The sequence below is a fragment of the Anopheles coustani genome, chromosome 2 (genome assembly GCF_943734705.1).
Source record: "Anopheles coustani chromosome 2, idAnoCousDA_361_x.2, whole genome shotgun sequence".
Classification (NCBI taxonomy): Eukaryota; Metazoa; Arthropoda; class Insecta; order Diptera; family Culicidae; genus Anopheles; species Anopheles coustani.
This window is the reverse complement of record NC_071289.1, coordinates 86,679,296-86,696,313: the sequence shown is the minus strand read 5'-3', so window position 1 is coordinate 86,696,313 and position 17,018 is coordinate 86,679,296. Positions and strand designations below refer to the sequence as shown.

The 17,018-nt window shown below is 41.4% G+C and overlaps 2 protein-coding genes across 2 annotated transcripts in view; both read right to left on the bottom strand.

Moving 5' to 3' along the window:
• The window catches only part of LOC131265225 (astacin-like), a 197,042-nt gene that overhangs the window by 30,936 nt on the left and 149,088 nt on the right, over positions 1-17,018 (bottom strand). The gene's annotated exons all lie outside the window — the stretch shown is intronic.
• On the bottom strand, positions 8,742-11,578 carry LOC131265229 (uncharacterized). The gene is made up of 4 exons (XM_058267490.1): positions 11,561-11,578; positions 9,168-9,275; positions 9,030-9,104; positions 8,742-8,933 (listed from the first exon to the last, which is right to left on the bottom strand). The coding sequence occupies exons 1-4, from the start codon at positions 11,576-11,578 to the stop codon at positions 8,742-8,744; spliced, it is 393 nt and encodes a 130-aa protein (XP_058123473.1).

Sequence of the window (17,018 nt, the reverse complement as noted above, 5' to 3'; positions counted from 1 at the left end):
GACTACTCGTCATCGAGTGGCCACTTCAACTCTGTCAACAAAAAGTCCTCCAACGTTGAAACGCAAATGCGAAACGAAATGACTGGAAGCATCTCCACGCCCGTTAATTCCAATGGCTTTTCGGGTTTTACAGCACACCGCATGAAAAGCTTAACGTCAAGGGGGTCTCAGGTGTGTCGTAAATGGTGTGGTACTCCTCCACCGCTACACGCCTTACAACCCGCTCTGGAGTACGTGTGTGGAGGTTGATAAATGTCTGCTTTCGAAAAATTGAGCAGCTCACCTGATCTGGACTGGTCCGCGTCGTTCCATGGAGCAGCGGACTGATGCATCCTGCCAGTGGAAACCGTCGAAGCATTTAATTGCTTCTCATATAAATGTATGGAAGGTGGACTAAGTTTTCATGTTGAAGCTGTACGATGTCATCGACATAATCTTCTGGCGGGAATGAGAGTCATTAAATGTGTTAAGAGAACCCTGTCTTCTTTACCGTAATCCACACGAGTTCGTGGACTTTTTTGCCTTTTTACGATAAAAGTAATTAAGAAGGATGGAACAAATTGCATCTTCTGCAAAAACTACTTTCCTTCTGAAACCGAATATCCAAGGATTTGATATACATACAACAAATTGAATTAAATTTCTTGTAGAATTAATTTAATTTCAGCATGTTAATTTTCATAACAGTAAAATTAGGTTTGATAGAATACGCTGTTTTTAAACTGGCAAGCTAGCAATAACACTAATAAATCTTCGATTCTTGATTATTGAATATTTATTTTGAGTACCGGTCTTAAAAACATGATTCTAGTCATGGTTTTACAAATCGTTACTTTCATGCACTGAAAACAAAACCAAATGAATCGAAATGAGCATTGTGTGATGTGCATATTTCTTCGAAAAAGTTACCTTCCTCCTAAGTTCTCCCTCTTGTTTCATTTTCGTTCTGCTGAAACGCTAAGAAACCTGTTACTTCCTTGCTTGTTTTATGCCCGCCTTACTAGCAAGCATTCTGCTGAAAGGTAAATTTGAACTTTGCGTGACTTTCGACAATGTAGGTTGTGACACATTAACGAAATGGTCACGGTTCTCTTGATTGGGCGCCAAATTCTTCGTGCCCGCTTCGTACAGGACACGTTGGAGTTTGGTGAAGAATCCCCTCAGGAAAATCTTGCTTTCTCAAGGTAAACGCTGGCGCTGAACCGGGTGACGCAAACCATAAGGCGTACAAAATGTGTCATTAACTTGGCTAATGAAGCTGTTAATGTGATAGCAGGCAAAAGATTGCAAACGGTGACTAATGGATTGTGGGGCAAATTGATTGTTGGCATATATTTGAGTGGCAATAATGTCTGACCGACTGCAAGGGAATAATCTCACCCGTTAAATCCGGAATTCCCCACATAACGAGGATATTTCGAACTTAGCAACACCTGACCAACGGTACCTGCTTGAAACTGTACATTTTAGAAGTTTTCAGAAAGGAAATGCTTTTAAGTACCTTGGGTCAAACATGCATCAGCTTATCCAAATGTATAGCACTTATTGAAAAAGCTTCTCAGAACATCCGCAAGAATGGCATAAGGGTCGTATTGCTTCTCATGGTGAAGTCTAATTCCTGTTCAGCAAGTTGCTTTGTGGAACGTCTGTAGTCAAGCGGGTTTTAATTATAGACCATTTCTCGATAGGATCGATTCTGCAGCAGCCCATGTTCAGTGCAACTAGAAGGAATCTACTTCATTCTGTACAGCTACAGATTGAAAACCAAGTGGAAATCAGAAGGAGTATGAAGGAGGAAGCTGCAAAGGTAGAGCTTGAAGCAAGAAGTTATCGAAAACAATCTTCCCTCCATGAAGGTTCCTCTGTACAATCTGTTGGTCCCTCATTTCTGGATATGCTTCCTCCAAAGGTGTAAGCTGGACTTTTGTACACACAAGAGAAACCCATCTCAAACTTTTCCGTCTTGTTCTGGCTCGCCCAGAACGTACCTTGCAAAATATCAGTACGACTGAGGTTTATAGCTCTACAAAGCATACCGATCCAAACCGTCAGGCGCCTGAAACTTCTATTTCCTGGACAATGCATCTTGTTCTGCCAGCTACGGATAAGGAACGTTACCAGAGAACCAGTCCGAACGACAGCCGAACGATTGCGCCGCTCGATGACGAAACTTTGGTAGTTGCAGCAGATGACTAGACCTCGCCATTGTTTCCTGTTCTGATCCCTTTCTAAGAAGGTCCAACTTTATTTTTTCTAGTTTAGAATAGAAACAAATGTTTCAAAAGCTCTAAACTTCTTCATTGCTGGTTTCTTCAGGGAAGAGACGAAATAAACAAACAAGGGCTTATCAAGTTTCAGTTTTACGATACGGCACGTCCTAGATTGATTGTAAAATATACAGTACGTGTCTTAAAACGGATGGCTTTTGTTTGCATACGCACGTGTGCGTTGATAGGAGATATGTTTTATTTCGAGTTGAAATCGTTAAAAATGTTCACTAAGCCTGTATTGCCAAAGAAATGCCACACCCTATATACCTAAAATTAAAGACAATCATCAAATTGCATTTGTATTATGCATACTGATTAACCAGAAAAAAACATTCGATACATCAATGGGAACTTTCACGTTGCTTGGTATCGTCCTGCTAATAATCGTAAAAGAAACACATATAGAACATCGTTAAACACAGTCTCGGTAGATTAGCCAGGCCCAAGTCAGGTGTGGTGCAAGTGTGAAAGAATTGCTTGCCAGAGGATAACAACCACCATTTATGGCACAGATAAAAATACCCTTAGCAAAGAAATCAAACGCACGGCTTATGGCACCCTCCAAAAGAGCGGTTTCGGCGAAGAATGACAATAAAACGATTGTTTTCATGTCTCTAAATAAATAAGCTACGCAAAACAAACAACACCACGGGGAAAGACCTTTTTTGAGGCGCAAGACAGTGAAAACACTCCTTTTAAATGTGGAGTAATCGTTTGGTCAAATATCCAAATAAAATGCTACTTGTTCGGGGCGTTAGATGGAAGAATAGCTTGAAAAAATACTACTTGAAACATTCAAATTTAGAGACACAGGACTTTTGTCCTAGCAGGAAAGTTGGTTTGCCAACTTAAAAAGCACGCTTTAACAGAAGACTAAGCCATCTTTATTTGAAAGCTCTATAATCATCCTTCTGATTGTAACCAAAACAAAAAGTCCATGACATTCTCGTAGGGCATAGTCTACAATTGGCCCATTTTTCCCTGTCCTCTACGAAAATCCGTGAGCTAAAATTTATGGTCACTTGCGGCTGTGTGTTGTGAGCTGGTTCCACCGAGGACTCGCGTGGTTTGGTTTGCTGGTCGGATTTATGGCTCTCAGGTGTGTTTGTTGCCGAAGTTTCCGACCAGCAACGTTGTAGCACCCAGCACTGATGCGACTGCTAGTAAATATTTTACGACATAACGTTACGCCTCGCACTGTTAGGAACCGAGGAACATGGAAGTGAGGGAGAGGATGGACGAAATTAAAGCAAACCTGAATTCAATAAAAAATGAGTGGTGAAAAATTTAAGACGAAAACCAACCTGAACGGAGAAGGAAATAACAAATCCATCAAGAGCCATCAACAAACTGCAGTGGTTTTTCTCCTCCTGAGACCTTCTTCCAAAATGTTGCCATGCTTGCAAAACTTACATTAGGATAAAATCATGCAGGGTCCTGAGCTCGGCACGGGAACGGAAGCGTTAACAGCTTTTGCATGTCACTTGTTTGTCTAACGTTCACCACCACCGTCGAATGGTACATCACATCGGAAAACTCGCACCTCGCACTCGGATGTGCCACTCACGGGGCATGGGTTGTTGTTGTTTACTTTCGACCTTTCTCGATGTTTGTGTTGGTCGATTTCGGTTGTTTATTTGTTTGTTCTTCTTTCCGTTTTTTGCTTGCCCTTCGGCATGTAAATTGGTTATGTTTCGGTTTTCCACCTCACTGCTTATATTTAACGAAAACAAGTAAATTCCACGTGACCTGAAAATCCTCTTTTCTCTATACACGCACCGCTGTAAAACACACAGCCACTTTTTAATTAGTTTATCCTGTTTACTGATACCGTTGAATGTGATTCATATTGACATTTTCTTACTTATTTAAAACAATTTTGTTTAGCATTCATTTGCAAAGCACTCGATATATTCGCAGCAACTTTTCAGCACTTTAAGGTTAAATATGAAGAAACGTGGAAATTTTTTCACTTTTTAATCCTTCATCTGGTTTCTTAATATCCTAAACCTCTAGGCACCAAACACATGGATGCTCCTTTCAACGGGAACAAACAATAAACTCACTGAAAAAAATGATCTTCTCGTAAGGGCACGACGGGCTGATAGATGATTCAATTTCGAACCCACCAGGCGCCTCCATCGTTCCCCTCCCAGAACGAGACCGTGAAACACTTCAATAAAATCCTGTTCTGCTTCCAACGGGGAGCAGAAGTTCAACACTTTTGTGCCCATTATTCCTCCCATCTTGGCAAACCGAATTGACGAAGGCAGTACGAGGCAAGGAAAGCCTTCGGGTAAAGATGCCAGACGAACAGTTCGTTAAAAGGTCACTCTCTTCAGTCATCACTGAGCAGCGACTGAAACACTCTCACTGGGAACATTTACAACCACAAATCCATACTTACACTCACACAAATATCAATGCTCTGAATTTTTGTCTGCTACTAATAGAAGCACTGACATGATGATCGAACCAATTAAATTATAAAATCGGTGTATTAAATCTATTCACTGTAAAATACACTCAAGAGTACACAAGGTGCTAAAGTTAACACCATTAAAAAGTTAACACCATTTGAACTTAAAGTTAACACCATTTGAAGTTCACTCATTTTTTCGTTTGATAAAAAAGGAACGAGCGAATCCCCCGCCGCTTCGTTACCACTCTATCAATTTTGATTCAAGTATCTCACTTTAATAACACCGACAACAACAGCGGGCGAACAGGACCATGTACGATGGTGAGTTGTGGAAGCTTTCCTATCGGACCGAAACTGCGTCTTGCGGATCGCGTCCTATCGCCACGAGGTTCACCGAGCAACTGAACTGTCCAAAGGATTCCACTCCGACATCCAGGCATGCAATAGCGCTCCCGGTGGGCTACTCGCGTAACGTCTCGTAACGTTTGGCAGGCACGCACCGCACGTGTTGTTCGCATTTCCAATGAGACTGGAAGAACAAGGATGTGCACTGAGTGTTCACCACACGTGTTCGTCTTTCCAGCGAGAACTGATGCCTCGGTGAGGAAAAACGATGTTCAATATTTCCACTTGAAGCACTCGGCACTTCGTTTGTTTTAAAGTTTCCAGTCGACACGTTTCCCCTTGTGCGCAGCGTGAGTTCGGAACGAACGACCAAAAAGAAAGTGTAAGTGGAACAGCTGTTGTACGTTTGGTGTTTGGTGACCCACAGCTTGACCTTTAGAGCAAGAAAAGCATTGAGAATTTTGTTTGCTTCTATTTCCGCCCAATCTCAGCGAGTATTTTGAGTGCTTCCAGCCCAGACTGTTGCGGCAGCTGAGGTGTTACTCATGAATGGAACGTCACTCATAGTCGTAGCCCTTTTTACACCAGAAATAGAAGAAAGAAGAAAAGCTTGCCATACATCTTGCCAAGTAAAAAGCAAATGACCAGTAATCAAAGCACATAGACTGGCTATCTCGTGTGATTGGGTAAGTTTGAGTTACCATCCATTTTGCTTTGCGAAATAAGTCTTATCCGAAAACAGCAACGTTATAACCATCGAGCTTGTACAACATTTGCCATTAATTCTGCCACTTATAAACGCACCCCATCGTTAATTTGCTTCATTAAGCTTTATGCTGTGCTCCAGCGAAACCAGTAAGCCCAATCGGAGACCCATCCTTAAACGGAGTTCCACGAATCATTCCCGGGACAAGCGTTTGGTTTTAATGGTACGATTTATAACCGATGATCAATAAAGCACAGTCCTGGGGCTGTGCTGTCGATTAGTTGGCCCAGTCGTTAAATCGACAGCTTGCTTGAAACGTCTGCATTCCTAATTGGGCCAACTGAAGTGGTCACGTAAAGCATTTTAATGAATTACACGCATAGCGCACTTCCGTGCGGATATGCATTCGTCAGTTAGTAAAAGTAGATTTGTTGTTTCTAGTGAGCGTTTTTGTGAACTGACTCCGACTTTTCATTTTCACTGTACAAATAGATCATGTCAACAGTCAAATAAATGCCTGCAGCAATTGTATTGTATTTGCATTTGTGTATTTTTCTTGTATGCTCCAATGCATTCAACTGCCGTTCATTTCAAACCTTTTGGCATAAATATTTAACGCAAGCAAACATTAACCTATTTTTCCGGTAAACATTGCTTCCGTATTGCGAAAACCACGAAACCCATAGGCGGTAGAGGAATAAAAATCAATCAATTCAGTGTATGTGACTTGCTTTGTTCCTTTGATTGGGCTGCTAAATTATTGATGCGTACTGTGCACACACAACTTGGCAAATAAACTGCAACCATGTTTAATGGTGCACCAAATGGGTTTCCGTTTACGTTAAACCTGGCGCAATAATTGATTTGTCAACTGATTTGTAAATTGTGCCGTCAATTTGTACCTTTGTGTGCCTTTAGTGGTATGTAGGTGGATGGAAGCAACATCTTGAAGCCATGTTATGAATAAATATTAAAGTTCTACTTCGCCGACCGTTTTCCATAAAGACTGCATGCATAAAATTCAATTCAAAGATGCCCGTTACCACTATCAAATGTGTACCCAATTGAAAAAATTGTGTGTGATTCCTATGTACAGTGATTTTCACTCTACTCCAAAACTTGTTTATCCGTAACTTTAAACATTTCAGCTTATTGAATTCAACAAACTCATGCACAGGCTCAAATGAGCAAAAAAGATTCACAACATAGGACACAGATTTTACTCCTGCCTGTTCCTGATCCGTACTCCATTGCGAGCAGCTTTTTGTCATCATCATTATCATAAACCAGAGTGGACACTGCTAGTGGCTGGTTAATGTTTCTTAACCCATAAAAAAAGAGCTGATTCCTTCCTAAAAATAGCTTACTACGTTTGCTTGCTCTCTCTCTTCGTTTGGATCGGAAGTCAACCATATAGTGGCAGCTTGTACTGCAGCTCAACCAAACACTGTCCCGCCTCGGTTTGAGAAAATGAAAGAGAGAAAAAGAATTTCTACACCAGGGAAAGATGGCCGAACTGGGATGGAGGGATGGGAGGATGGAAGGAAATAAAGTAAACGATATTCAGCCACGAGCCTTCATGAGCACGAGCGGCAAATCTATTCACCGGAATCACGTACTGCCACTAATGGTCCGCTCGCCACTCGATTGTCACCGGTCGATAATGTTGTAATCTTTATATTTGGCCCTTCGTTCTTTGTCTATCTGCTAGTGCCATCCCTGCCAAGGTTGAATTCGAAAGGGGTTAGTTTACGTGTGGAGCTACATTAATTATTTATTTTCCTTGTCGTTAATGAGAACTAGGTTGAGAAACGTTTAAGTAAAATATCTTTCCCAGAAATAAGTTGATATTATTATTATGTTTAGCTCTTTAACAGAACGTTACAATGAATCGAACACAAGTGAACTATTAAAATCAAAGTTAAATCAAACTCCACGCAAACCCGAGGATGAAAAAAGTTATAAAACAAAAATTTAAATAAATCAAATGCGTTGGTACAAAATCAACTTCTGTTACGATGCGTGACGATGCATTTACCCACATACACGCACACTAGTTGCACAGACTGGCAACGTGTTGCAGCTCTGCTTCGTTTTGCACGCTTATATTATACATACAAATTCTAATTTAAAAAAATGGATGAGAAATGTTTCTGAATCACTTTTAATTAAGTTATAGACTTTAAGCATACAGTATAGAATTTAAAGTTATTTTGCACCAAATTTTCAATGCACAACCTCAATATACGCATTGGTAAAATAAAGTCTTATTGGTTGTCTACATCACTTCAATGTTTGAATAAAATTTAAATTTCAAATAAGGCTACCACACAGACGTTTGAAATATCAAAGAAATGTAAATCATGCCCCTTTAGAGTAACATTTTCGATGATGAATAACCAACGAAACGCTAATGAACATCTCGGTCTACTGATTGTTGAATCATCTAAAACCACCAGTTTTGTTTTTCTTTTAATCATTTTTTTCCTCATTAACCAACGAAACCGCACCGCAGACTGCAGTTTCTCGTCAGCTATCGTCTTTTTTGCTATTGTACTATGCATATTCGAGTAAAAGTTTTAAGCCCCCAGACCATTCCCTTGTGCTCGAACAGAGATGATACCGAACACCGGTGTATTTCAACCATGCCGGCGATGATGAGCTCTCGATGCTTACCTTCAGATTAATTACTTTTGATAGTCATGTTTGGGCGCTCAAGTTGTTTCAATTAACTCTTGTACAGTACGTTGTTCTGTGAAAAATATGCTCCTCAATGTTTTTATTCACAAATCACCTTGCTTTCGGACCAGGTTAATCAAGGTGGAAGAGGTCTCGTTTGCGTCATTAAAAATCATACCACGTCAATCACAGATCATTCACTTATGTACAGTGTGTTGTTGGATGAGCAAATTTACATATAATAATTACAATTACGAACAATTTCGTATCGCACTCGCCATCAGCGTGCGACTCGGAAGCCGAAATGAGGATGGTCAGCCTAGTTCTTGATTTCATTTTTCTTCGACAACTCGGCGACCGCCTCCTCCTCTTCGCCATCCACGTTGACGTTGATGTTGCGCACGTTGTTGCCCGAGGGAGCCCGGAAGTTACTGCCGGAACCGGCCTGCTGCAAATTTCCGGCAATACTCTGCACCAGATCGTTGACGGCCTTCAGCGTCTGGATTGGGATCTGTTGGAAGGAAAAGAAGAGATGAGGGAACCGGAAAGTGAGGCAGTGGACAAAGGTAACTGTTGACACATTCTGAAGCGCACTAGAGGTACATACGTTGAAAATGTTGTCCAATATGCTTGACCGCGGCTGGTTGATGTTTGCACTTTGGTTTACAATTTTACCGTCAGCCTGGAAAATGTGGTTTAAGTTAGATCTACGAGTTCGGGTGAGCTTGGACGCATTTAAGCTTACCGAATCGTCCGCCTCGATAGCCGGACGAGCGCTGCACGGTGTGATGGATAGCAGCGCTACCAAAACCATAGCCATGGCACCGAATCGGAGACATTTGCTGAGTGTTATCTGGAAAATAGAAACGATGCGTAAAATGCGTCGGCAGTGGTACCATAAATAGTTCATCTATAATTTTGGTTTTTCCAAGTACGGTAAATTCAGAACATTGTACACTGAAGTGGAAAAAGGCATCCGTTACGGTGAAAAATTTTGTTATGAATTAACTGCAATTATTTAGTGAGGTACGAAAATTAACTTCATCCGCTAGAAGGTAATTCGGTGTAAATTTCATAAATAGGTGACAGAAAATTTTTAGATGAGAAAAGTTTCTCTCAATTATTCATTCTCTATCGACAAACACTTTTTGTCGGATGAAAACGAAATAGCTCGGCATCAAATCTCCTGCGTGTTGTGAAACGTTCTGTAATTCTGCGTTCGAAAGTTTTAGTTTTTGGTTTTCCTTTCAATCAAGTAACAACAACAAAAACCAACAGTGCTGAAACCCATTCTCAAGCACCATTTACCTCCCAATATGGTAGCCCGAGGACAGCCAGCTGGGACACGATAGTGGTAATTTTTTCCGGACAATTAACTTTCCCTCAAACCACACGCAGCATTTCGTGTCATTTTGGAAAATTAATTTCTCCCCTCGAGTAGTTTTACTTTTTTGCGACAACGTTGGCGCAAAGGCAACGCCACGGATTCTGGGAAAAAATGACAGTGAAATCGTAAAAAGTTTCAACCCTGTTCCGCCACACTGACCGAGATTTTATTCGCTCGGTTTTGACGTTTCGGGCGGATTGCCGGAACTCGACTGGCGTTCATTTTCACGCTACAGCTCAACCGCAAACAAATGGTCTGCTATAGCCACCGAGCCACGGGATAAGCCCGGACTTCCGATTTGTTCCGATGAAACATTCTGTGCTTTGCTGGTTTATGTTTTATTTTCTTTTTGCAACAGTTCGTAACCACACTTCGGTTTGCCTAGGAATACATCACCACTGGCAATAGTGATGCAGGGCAAGGGACTTTACACTCGCACCACCAGCAAATTATGTGGCTGTTGAATTGATATCCTCAAAGAAGAGAGTGGCATCAAACCGGATGAATGAAATATGCCTTTGTGCCTGGGAAAACGGATGCGCTGTAAAACATTACCCAGCCAAAACCTACATGCAAGCAATTGAAATTTCGAACGGATGCCGTAGAATACAGACAATTTCATAAACTGCACAGCTCTATCGAGCTTACCCCAAGCGAACCAACGGGCCTCAATTCTGACGGATGATTATCCCTCCATTCGATAAAGAATTTTCTGATCAATTAATGTAAAAGGATGGAATTGTACAACACAGTTCATGGAACAATGTAAACAAAGCATATGTTTTGAAAACTCATATGCCTTACACAAATAACTGGCATGCGGATATCGCACTATTTTACGACCAGTTAAGCATACAAAATGTTAAGAATGCCAACCTACGTAGATATCGTGTTGTAACAGTCTGTTTTCTTGTTACGAGCATTTTTTTTTTCTTTTGAGAGAAAGGCTTACTTTGAAACACGAAACTTGAACGAGTGTACTAGATACACACACTTAAAGCTCACAAGAAATAAAGAAAAAATGAAACACAAGCAAACATAACGTAGCAGAGTCAACATCACATTAGAAATAAAATTATCTCACATTCATATTCGATTATTTCGTTAACTAAGTATTCTTTAACTTGTTTCTACACTTTCATACGTTCATAGAATTCGATGCAAGACTCCTCGATATTTAAAAAAAGAGAAATAATAAATATTTTAAAAAGTGTATAGAAAACAAGTGTAATTTAAACAGTGTCTTAAAATATAGGTTTCCTAGAAAATGCATTGATCAATGGGTTTCTTATGAAGTTAACTCTCTTGCGATCATTCTGTCCAATGTGAGATCACCGGTTTCACTATTTAACTAGGTTGTTTTTGTGCACGCTATCCAAATTAATAAATGGCTTTTGAAGGCAGATTTAAACAACAGCCCCACCAAAAGCGATGCAAGATTTGCGTTCTCCCCGGGCAGGAAAAAAGCCACCGGGTGACTCATTGACGTGGCTAGACATTTTACCAGATGTTCACTGCATAATACCCCAAAATGGAGGCAAACAAATCGAGTCACCTAGATATATGAGTAACGGGTTCACAGATTGGAATAAAGGTATAATTATCTGTTGACTTTTCTTAACCTTCGGTTAACACGTGACACATAAAAAAAGAGTAAGAGGAACTAAACTACATCACAGCATCTGTTGTGCATACGCTCAATTCGTCGATCCAATAAAGAACCGTATAATACACCGTTGCATTTCACTCACTTTTGCTTGATGAACCATTATTGTGATTTGTACGATCAATCCACACAAGAAACACTTTAGAAGAACGCGACTTGGACGCACAGTCAAGCGACGAACTTCGCGATGGGTGGAATTGAAAAGCGAAAGTTGCTCAACGAAGCCGAACCGGAATCTGGTTTGTTTGCGCCCGTTCGCTTGCGTACCGGTCTGAGGAAGGTTGCCGGCTCTAGATACGACCGTAACGTGCGGTTGGCTCAACGACGACTGGCAGACTGTGGCGTGCAGCGAAGTTGGGTGAATGTTAAACTTTAGCCAACTTGATCTTTTTGCCCCCTCTCTTAGTGCCAATGCTTCATCGTGCTGTACACGTCTTGCGCAGCATGCGATGGTCCGATGGCTCTCTATGGTCTGTCTTATGATAGTGGGGATTGAGGGATTTCAGTACGCTTGGCAGTGAATGTGCATCGGATCGCAAATAAAGGACATGTTTATGTTGAGCAGTGCATGTGTTCCTAAATCTAAAGATTGTTAGTAAACCATTAAACGACATTTTTATTAGATTTCATATTTGTTTAGCTACAGTATTAAATGAAGCAAATAAAAAAATTAGAAACCATCATATGAGGAAAAAATGTATGAGACATCTGCTTGATTTAAATTGTTCTTTGTTCCACGTTAAGTCAATTGCTGACCAAGTTCCCCTCGGAATGGTTCACTAGTCCAGCCTGAATTGAAGCCCATCAAGCCAGCATCAAGAAAAGTAAGAGCACCAAGAGCCTCGAAACCCGGTAGAAACAAAGAAAAAGTCCAACTTGTTGCTGCAATGCCACCGCCGGCAATCACAACTTGCCATATTGCTAGCAAAACACTTCCAAAACGGGTTACAGACCCATAAAATAAGCTACCTAAAGGTAACCTAGACCGTTGCGTGAGAAAGAGGTGAAACGAAGTCTCCAATGGCCTAGCACCTGAAGCAAGGAAGGGCTCCAAGCTACGATGGTTCACTGCTTGATGGCGAGCCCAATATTCCTAGAATGCTTTGCCAGTTCCGAACGGTTGAACGCATTGCAGGGCGTTCGTGGAAAAACCCCTACGTTCGATACGCATGGCCTTCAAAGAACCAATCCATCGAGAAGCCTAAAAGGTGATTTCTTGGATGAAAATTTAAAAAAAGCTCTCTTAAAAACTCTTACAATCTTCAACATAAATTTGAAGATGATTACCTTACCAGCTTCCATCTGTAGCATGAATATCGTTCCAGTACAACAAACACAACCCCGTGATAAAATTCTCACGATGCAGCTAGCAAGATTAACTAATGAAATGTATGTTTTTAGTGCTTAAACCAGCTGCAAAAGGTCGTGCGATGTAGCATCAGTTTGATGAGAAAAGAAAATTAAAATACTTGCTTCCAGTGTGCTTTGAAGCGTTTGCCCTTGAGGTTACAAAGGTAAAAATCCTATACGCTATAATTAAAACAAATACACACACATAAGAAATATGATGTTAGCTCTTTAAATATTGACAAAAAATACGTCATCGGTCAACAAAATAGTTCTTGCTCAAATAAAAAAATATTTAATAGATTTTGAAATGTCATAGCCATCACGTTAGTGTGATTGTACAAAATGAAAAATTAAAAACCGAAAACAGAGTTCGATAACGCAAGAAAACCAATTTTTCTGGCTGCATGTTGTGACTTCGCTTCAAAACATGGTTCACTCAAGCTTCCATGTAGTTTAACTGACACGCGAGCTCAAAGAATATCCATTAAAAACCTATTACATCACCGTTTAGAGTTAATTATTTACCACACCCTTCAACATGTAAGCTATAACTGTTGCAGAAGAAAACTCTTTGATGCCATTCTACGCTACTAGCTGCACATCAACCGTTCGGGCTAACTAACCATAAATTGAACATAAAACATTGAAAAAAAGAAGAATCGTCACGCGCTGCAAGTGTAGTTTGAAGCAAAAGGTAACTAATTGGTAATTATCGTGCAGTAGGGTAACCGTCGTGCGGTTCATGCTGTGATCAAACGTACAATTTCATCACGGTAATTGAAATTATTTCATCGACATTGACAGGAACTGAGGGTATTTTAAACGTTATGGTTCAGCTAACGCAAAGTAAAATAACTTTATATAGCACATAAAAGATCCAATATTATATTTAGAGGCATTCAGTCAACAAACAGTAAAGTTAACAATATAATGTTGAGTAACATTTCAAACCGCCCCTCAAACTTCCGGTGGATCAAAACGACAGGATCGAGAAATATTGCGAGTGTATAGTGAGGAACACGAGCTCTTCTCATATGCGGTGGGTTTGTCTCTGTATTGTCGACCCACCAACCGACCCAATGGTACACAATCACCACGATTATCGTGAGTCACGAGCATCGACGCTGACCAACGGAAAACCGGTCGTCTGTGGTGTAGGTTAGTTTTGCATCGGTCAAACAGTGGTTTGACCAGTCGCCCGGTTTGTTTACTTCCCGCTTTCCTGGCCAGCACGCACTTCGCAGCAAAGGGCACGATAAGCAACTCCCCAAGCCATTGCACTCGAATACACACACCTCCGCGGAACGGTTGACGTGCCCCACAATGGTGGAACCTAATTAGCGGGTGGGCTCACCTTTGGACTACTAATTTGCCGGAACAACAACGAACCGACGGTATCTTGTCGACTGGCCAGTCCAGGTCGGGTGTTATCAGATTATCTCGATTAAATAGCTCCCGAATGCCGCCTTCAGCGTGGTTAATGGCGGATGTCGGGTGGTGACAAGCAGTTGACAATGCCAGGCGCAATGCGTGGCGTCATGTCAGCAAGCGAAGCACGTCTTTCGCATTTCCCTAGCGTAAGCTCCATTGAAATGAAACAGGATCCTGGAGAGATTTAGTATTCGCCTCCGGAAGAAGCTAATTTGGGAACTAGAAACAATCTGACTATAGAGAAACAGACTGCACATAATCTCTCAACCACAAAGCACAAGACTCTCTAGAGGCTGTTGATTGACTCTAAGTCGCGGTAGGTTACTAAATTATAATGCCCTTTCGGAATTGAGTAAGTTCTCTGGTATCGGTACTCTACTCTCTAATTTATTAATTAACCTTTGCTAAAGACAGCGCGTACGAAAATCTTTTGATAATATATTTTGAAAGATAATTTGAACATTGAAATGCGTAAATAAGTAAATTATTTATATTGAAAATTCCAACAGAAAAGCTATCGAACATTTTAAGACAAATGTAATGCGTATATGTGATACTTATATTTGCAAACAACCATTCCGTTTGAACCAATTCCTATGCTAAAACAAACCGCCAACGCCATCATTCCGTAAAAGTGGTAGGCAATTTGCTGCCGGTACGTGCCTTTGGAAAATAAACCCAAAAACACCATAAGGAACGCGCAACCATTTAGCAGTCTATTTTTCCCAATCATGTTGTGGAGGCAAATCGAACCCAAATCAACCGAACGAAAGCTCGCACCTCCTGTGTCCGTGTCTGGCGATGAAAGGAAGAACAAAGTGAAATAAGAACAACCCACAACCCATTAACAAAATTTTTACGGCATTGAACGTTTATTTTTAGCCTCAGCTGCCCCATCAATCAGAGCAACCGGAAAGAGGCGCCTCAACTCAAGCGAACATCTGATGCTGAAGAAGGGGCCGAATTATTTATTGTACGGTTTCTTTTATTCCAGATTGTGACTAAGATCAGCCATCTCTTTAAAGGCACGAATAGATTAGCGATGGTTTTTACGCCTGAGGTGATATTCATTATTCGGTGCCTTAAAATGCTCAACCAATTAATTAAGCTCCCAAGGCCAAATAACCAGAAGAACACAAAACACAAACATCAAAACGATATTGAAATTTACTTATCACAAAGCTTACAGTATCCACCAATTAACCTTTTCCATGGTAATCATATGATGTTTCAATATATTCACTTAAGGCCAGTTAAGTTCATATTCATAAATCAATGGTACAAATCATACTGGGTACATAAATTGAAGGATTTCCACAAAAACGAATCAAGTTCAAACCGACCAATTAAATACTAACTGAATTTTGAATGTTGGTTGGTGAAATGATCATGTAGAGTCATATATCATTCTTGAAGCTGTTATTAAATATACAAAGTAATAAACTTCATCCATCTGCACGCGTACCCCGTTATGTTCGATTTATGTGAAACACACTTTTTCAACAGCATTGGTGAAAGAGCAAAGCGACAAAACGGCATAAGTCATCCGTCACGCGATCGGAGTTTATCGGGAAAAATTCTATCCATAACTCCATCCACCTACTGGTGTGGTGTTTTGCATACGCAAATAGGCCAATAAAATCAGGATCACAACCGCGATGTGGTCGAGCCATCGTGGACACTTTTCTCCGCTAGGAAGGTCTTATCGAAGTGTTCGCGGCTGTGCCGCAAATAAAACCACGCTGTGCGTTCGCAAACACCGTAGATTTGGAGGATTTTTAAGAGTTTCGACGTGTCCGTGGGGTTCTCACGGCCCCGAAAGGATGCGCAAAAGCACAACATGACAAGTTGTGCCAACAACGGCCCTAGCATTTATATTCGCGCCGGTTCGCGTTCCGGGTGAAACTGATTGAAAACTGAGCTTCTCCCGGCGACATAATTTGATAACTACCGCACCCGCGTTGGCAATGTATCTGAATTTCGGTTTTCCCGTTTGTCTACAGCCATCCGTGGCCTAAAGTCGCCCAATCCACAAATCCCGGCACACCGGGATCCACGCTTAACACCGAGTGGCGTAAATGGTCGACCGCGATGGCTTTTCGGTGCAATAAAAATGATTTGTCTCTCGGAATTCGATAACACCCGGAGGCAGCACCATGTTTGGTCGATCCAGGCGGAACCACACCAAACTAGCTGGAATTGAGTGCCCGGCGGACCTCTGGTAGCACGAGGCTGCCCGGGAACGCATATGAGCTCCGAAAACTATGACTATAAAAAAGAATAAACATCCGCAGGAGGCATTTATCGAATGATCTGTGCGTAAAATAAACACCACCAAAACGGTTCCCGTTCTCACGATGTTTCGGAATATGCCCTCCATTTTTCGATTGCCATTGATTGCCGCATTTGCTTAACCCCCGGTGCGGGTGCCGGCTATGAAAATGGCGCAAAGCGAAACGAAAAGCACACAGCGCGCCATGAATTACACAGTACGCTCTGAAACGCAGATGCGAGTAGACGTACTACACCACGTCAAGTGCGACAGATACGAGTGCGATACAAGTCAGTGAGAGCGAAGTAAAAGTGAGATGGAGGATGCAAGAGCGAGGAAGCCCATACGGGCTAACACGTTCTGCATCGACTACGAGGGGATGCCAAGACGCCCCTCAAGAACAGAAGTCATCGATTTTATCGTTGACAAACTTGGCCTTGGCGAAAAAATTGAAGCAATTCAGAATTGCTCATCTCGCGGGCGCGTCTTC

Coding starts and splice junctions, on each gene's coding strand:
- LOC131265229 (XM_058267490.1), bottom strand. Junction 9,105..9,167: donor CTATCGAGGCGGACGATTCG/GTAAGCTTAAAT, acceptor CACATTTTCCAG/GCTGACGGTAAAATTGTAAA. Junction 8,934..9,029: donor TATTGGACAACATTTTCAAC/GTATGTACCTCT, acceptor TCCTTCCAACAG/ATCCCAATCCAGACGCTGAA.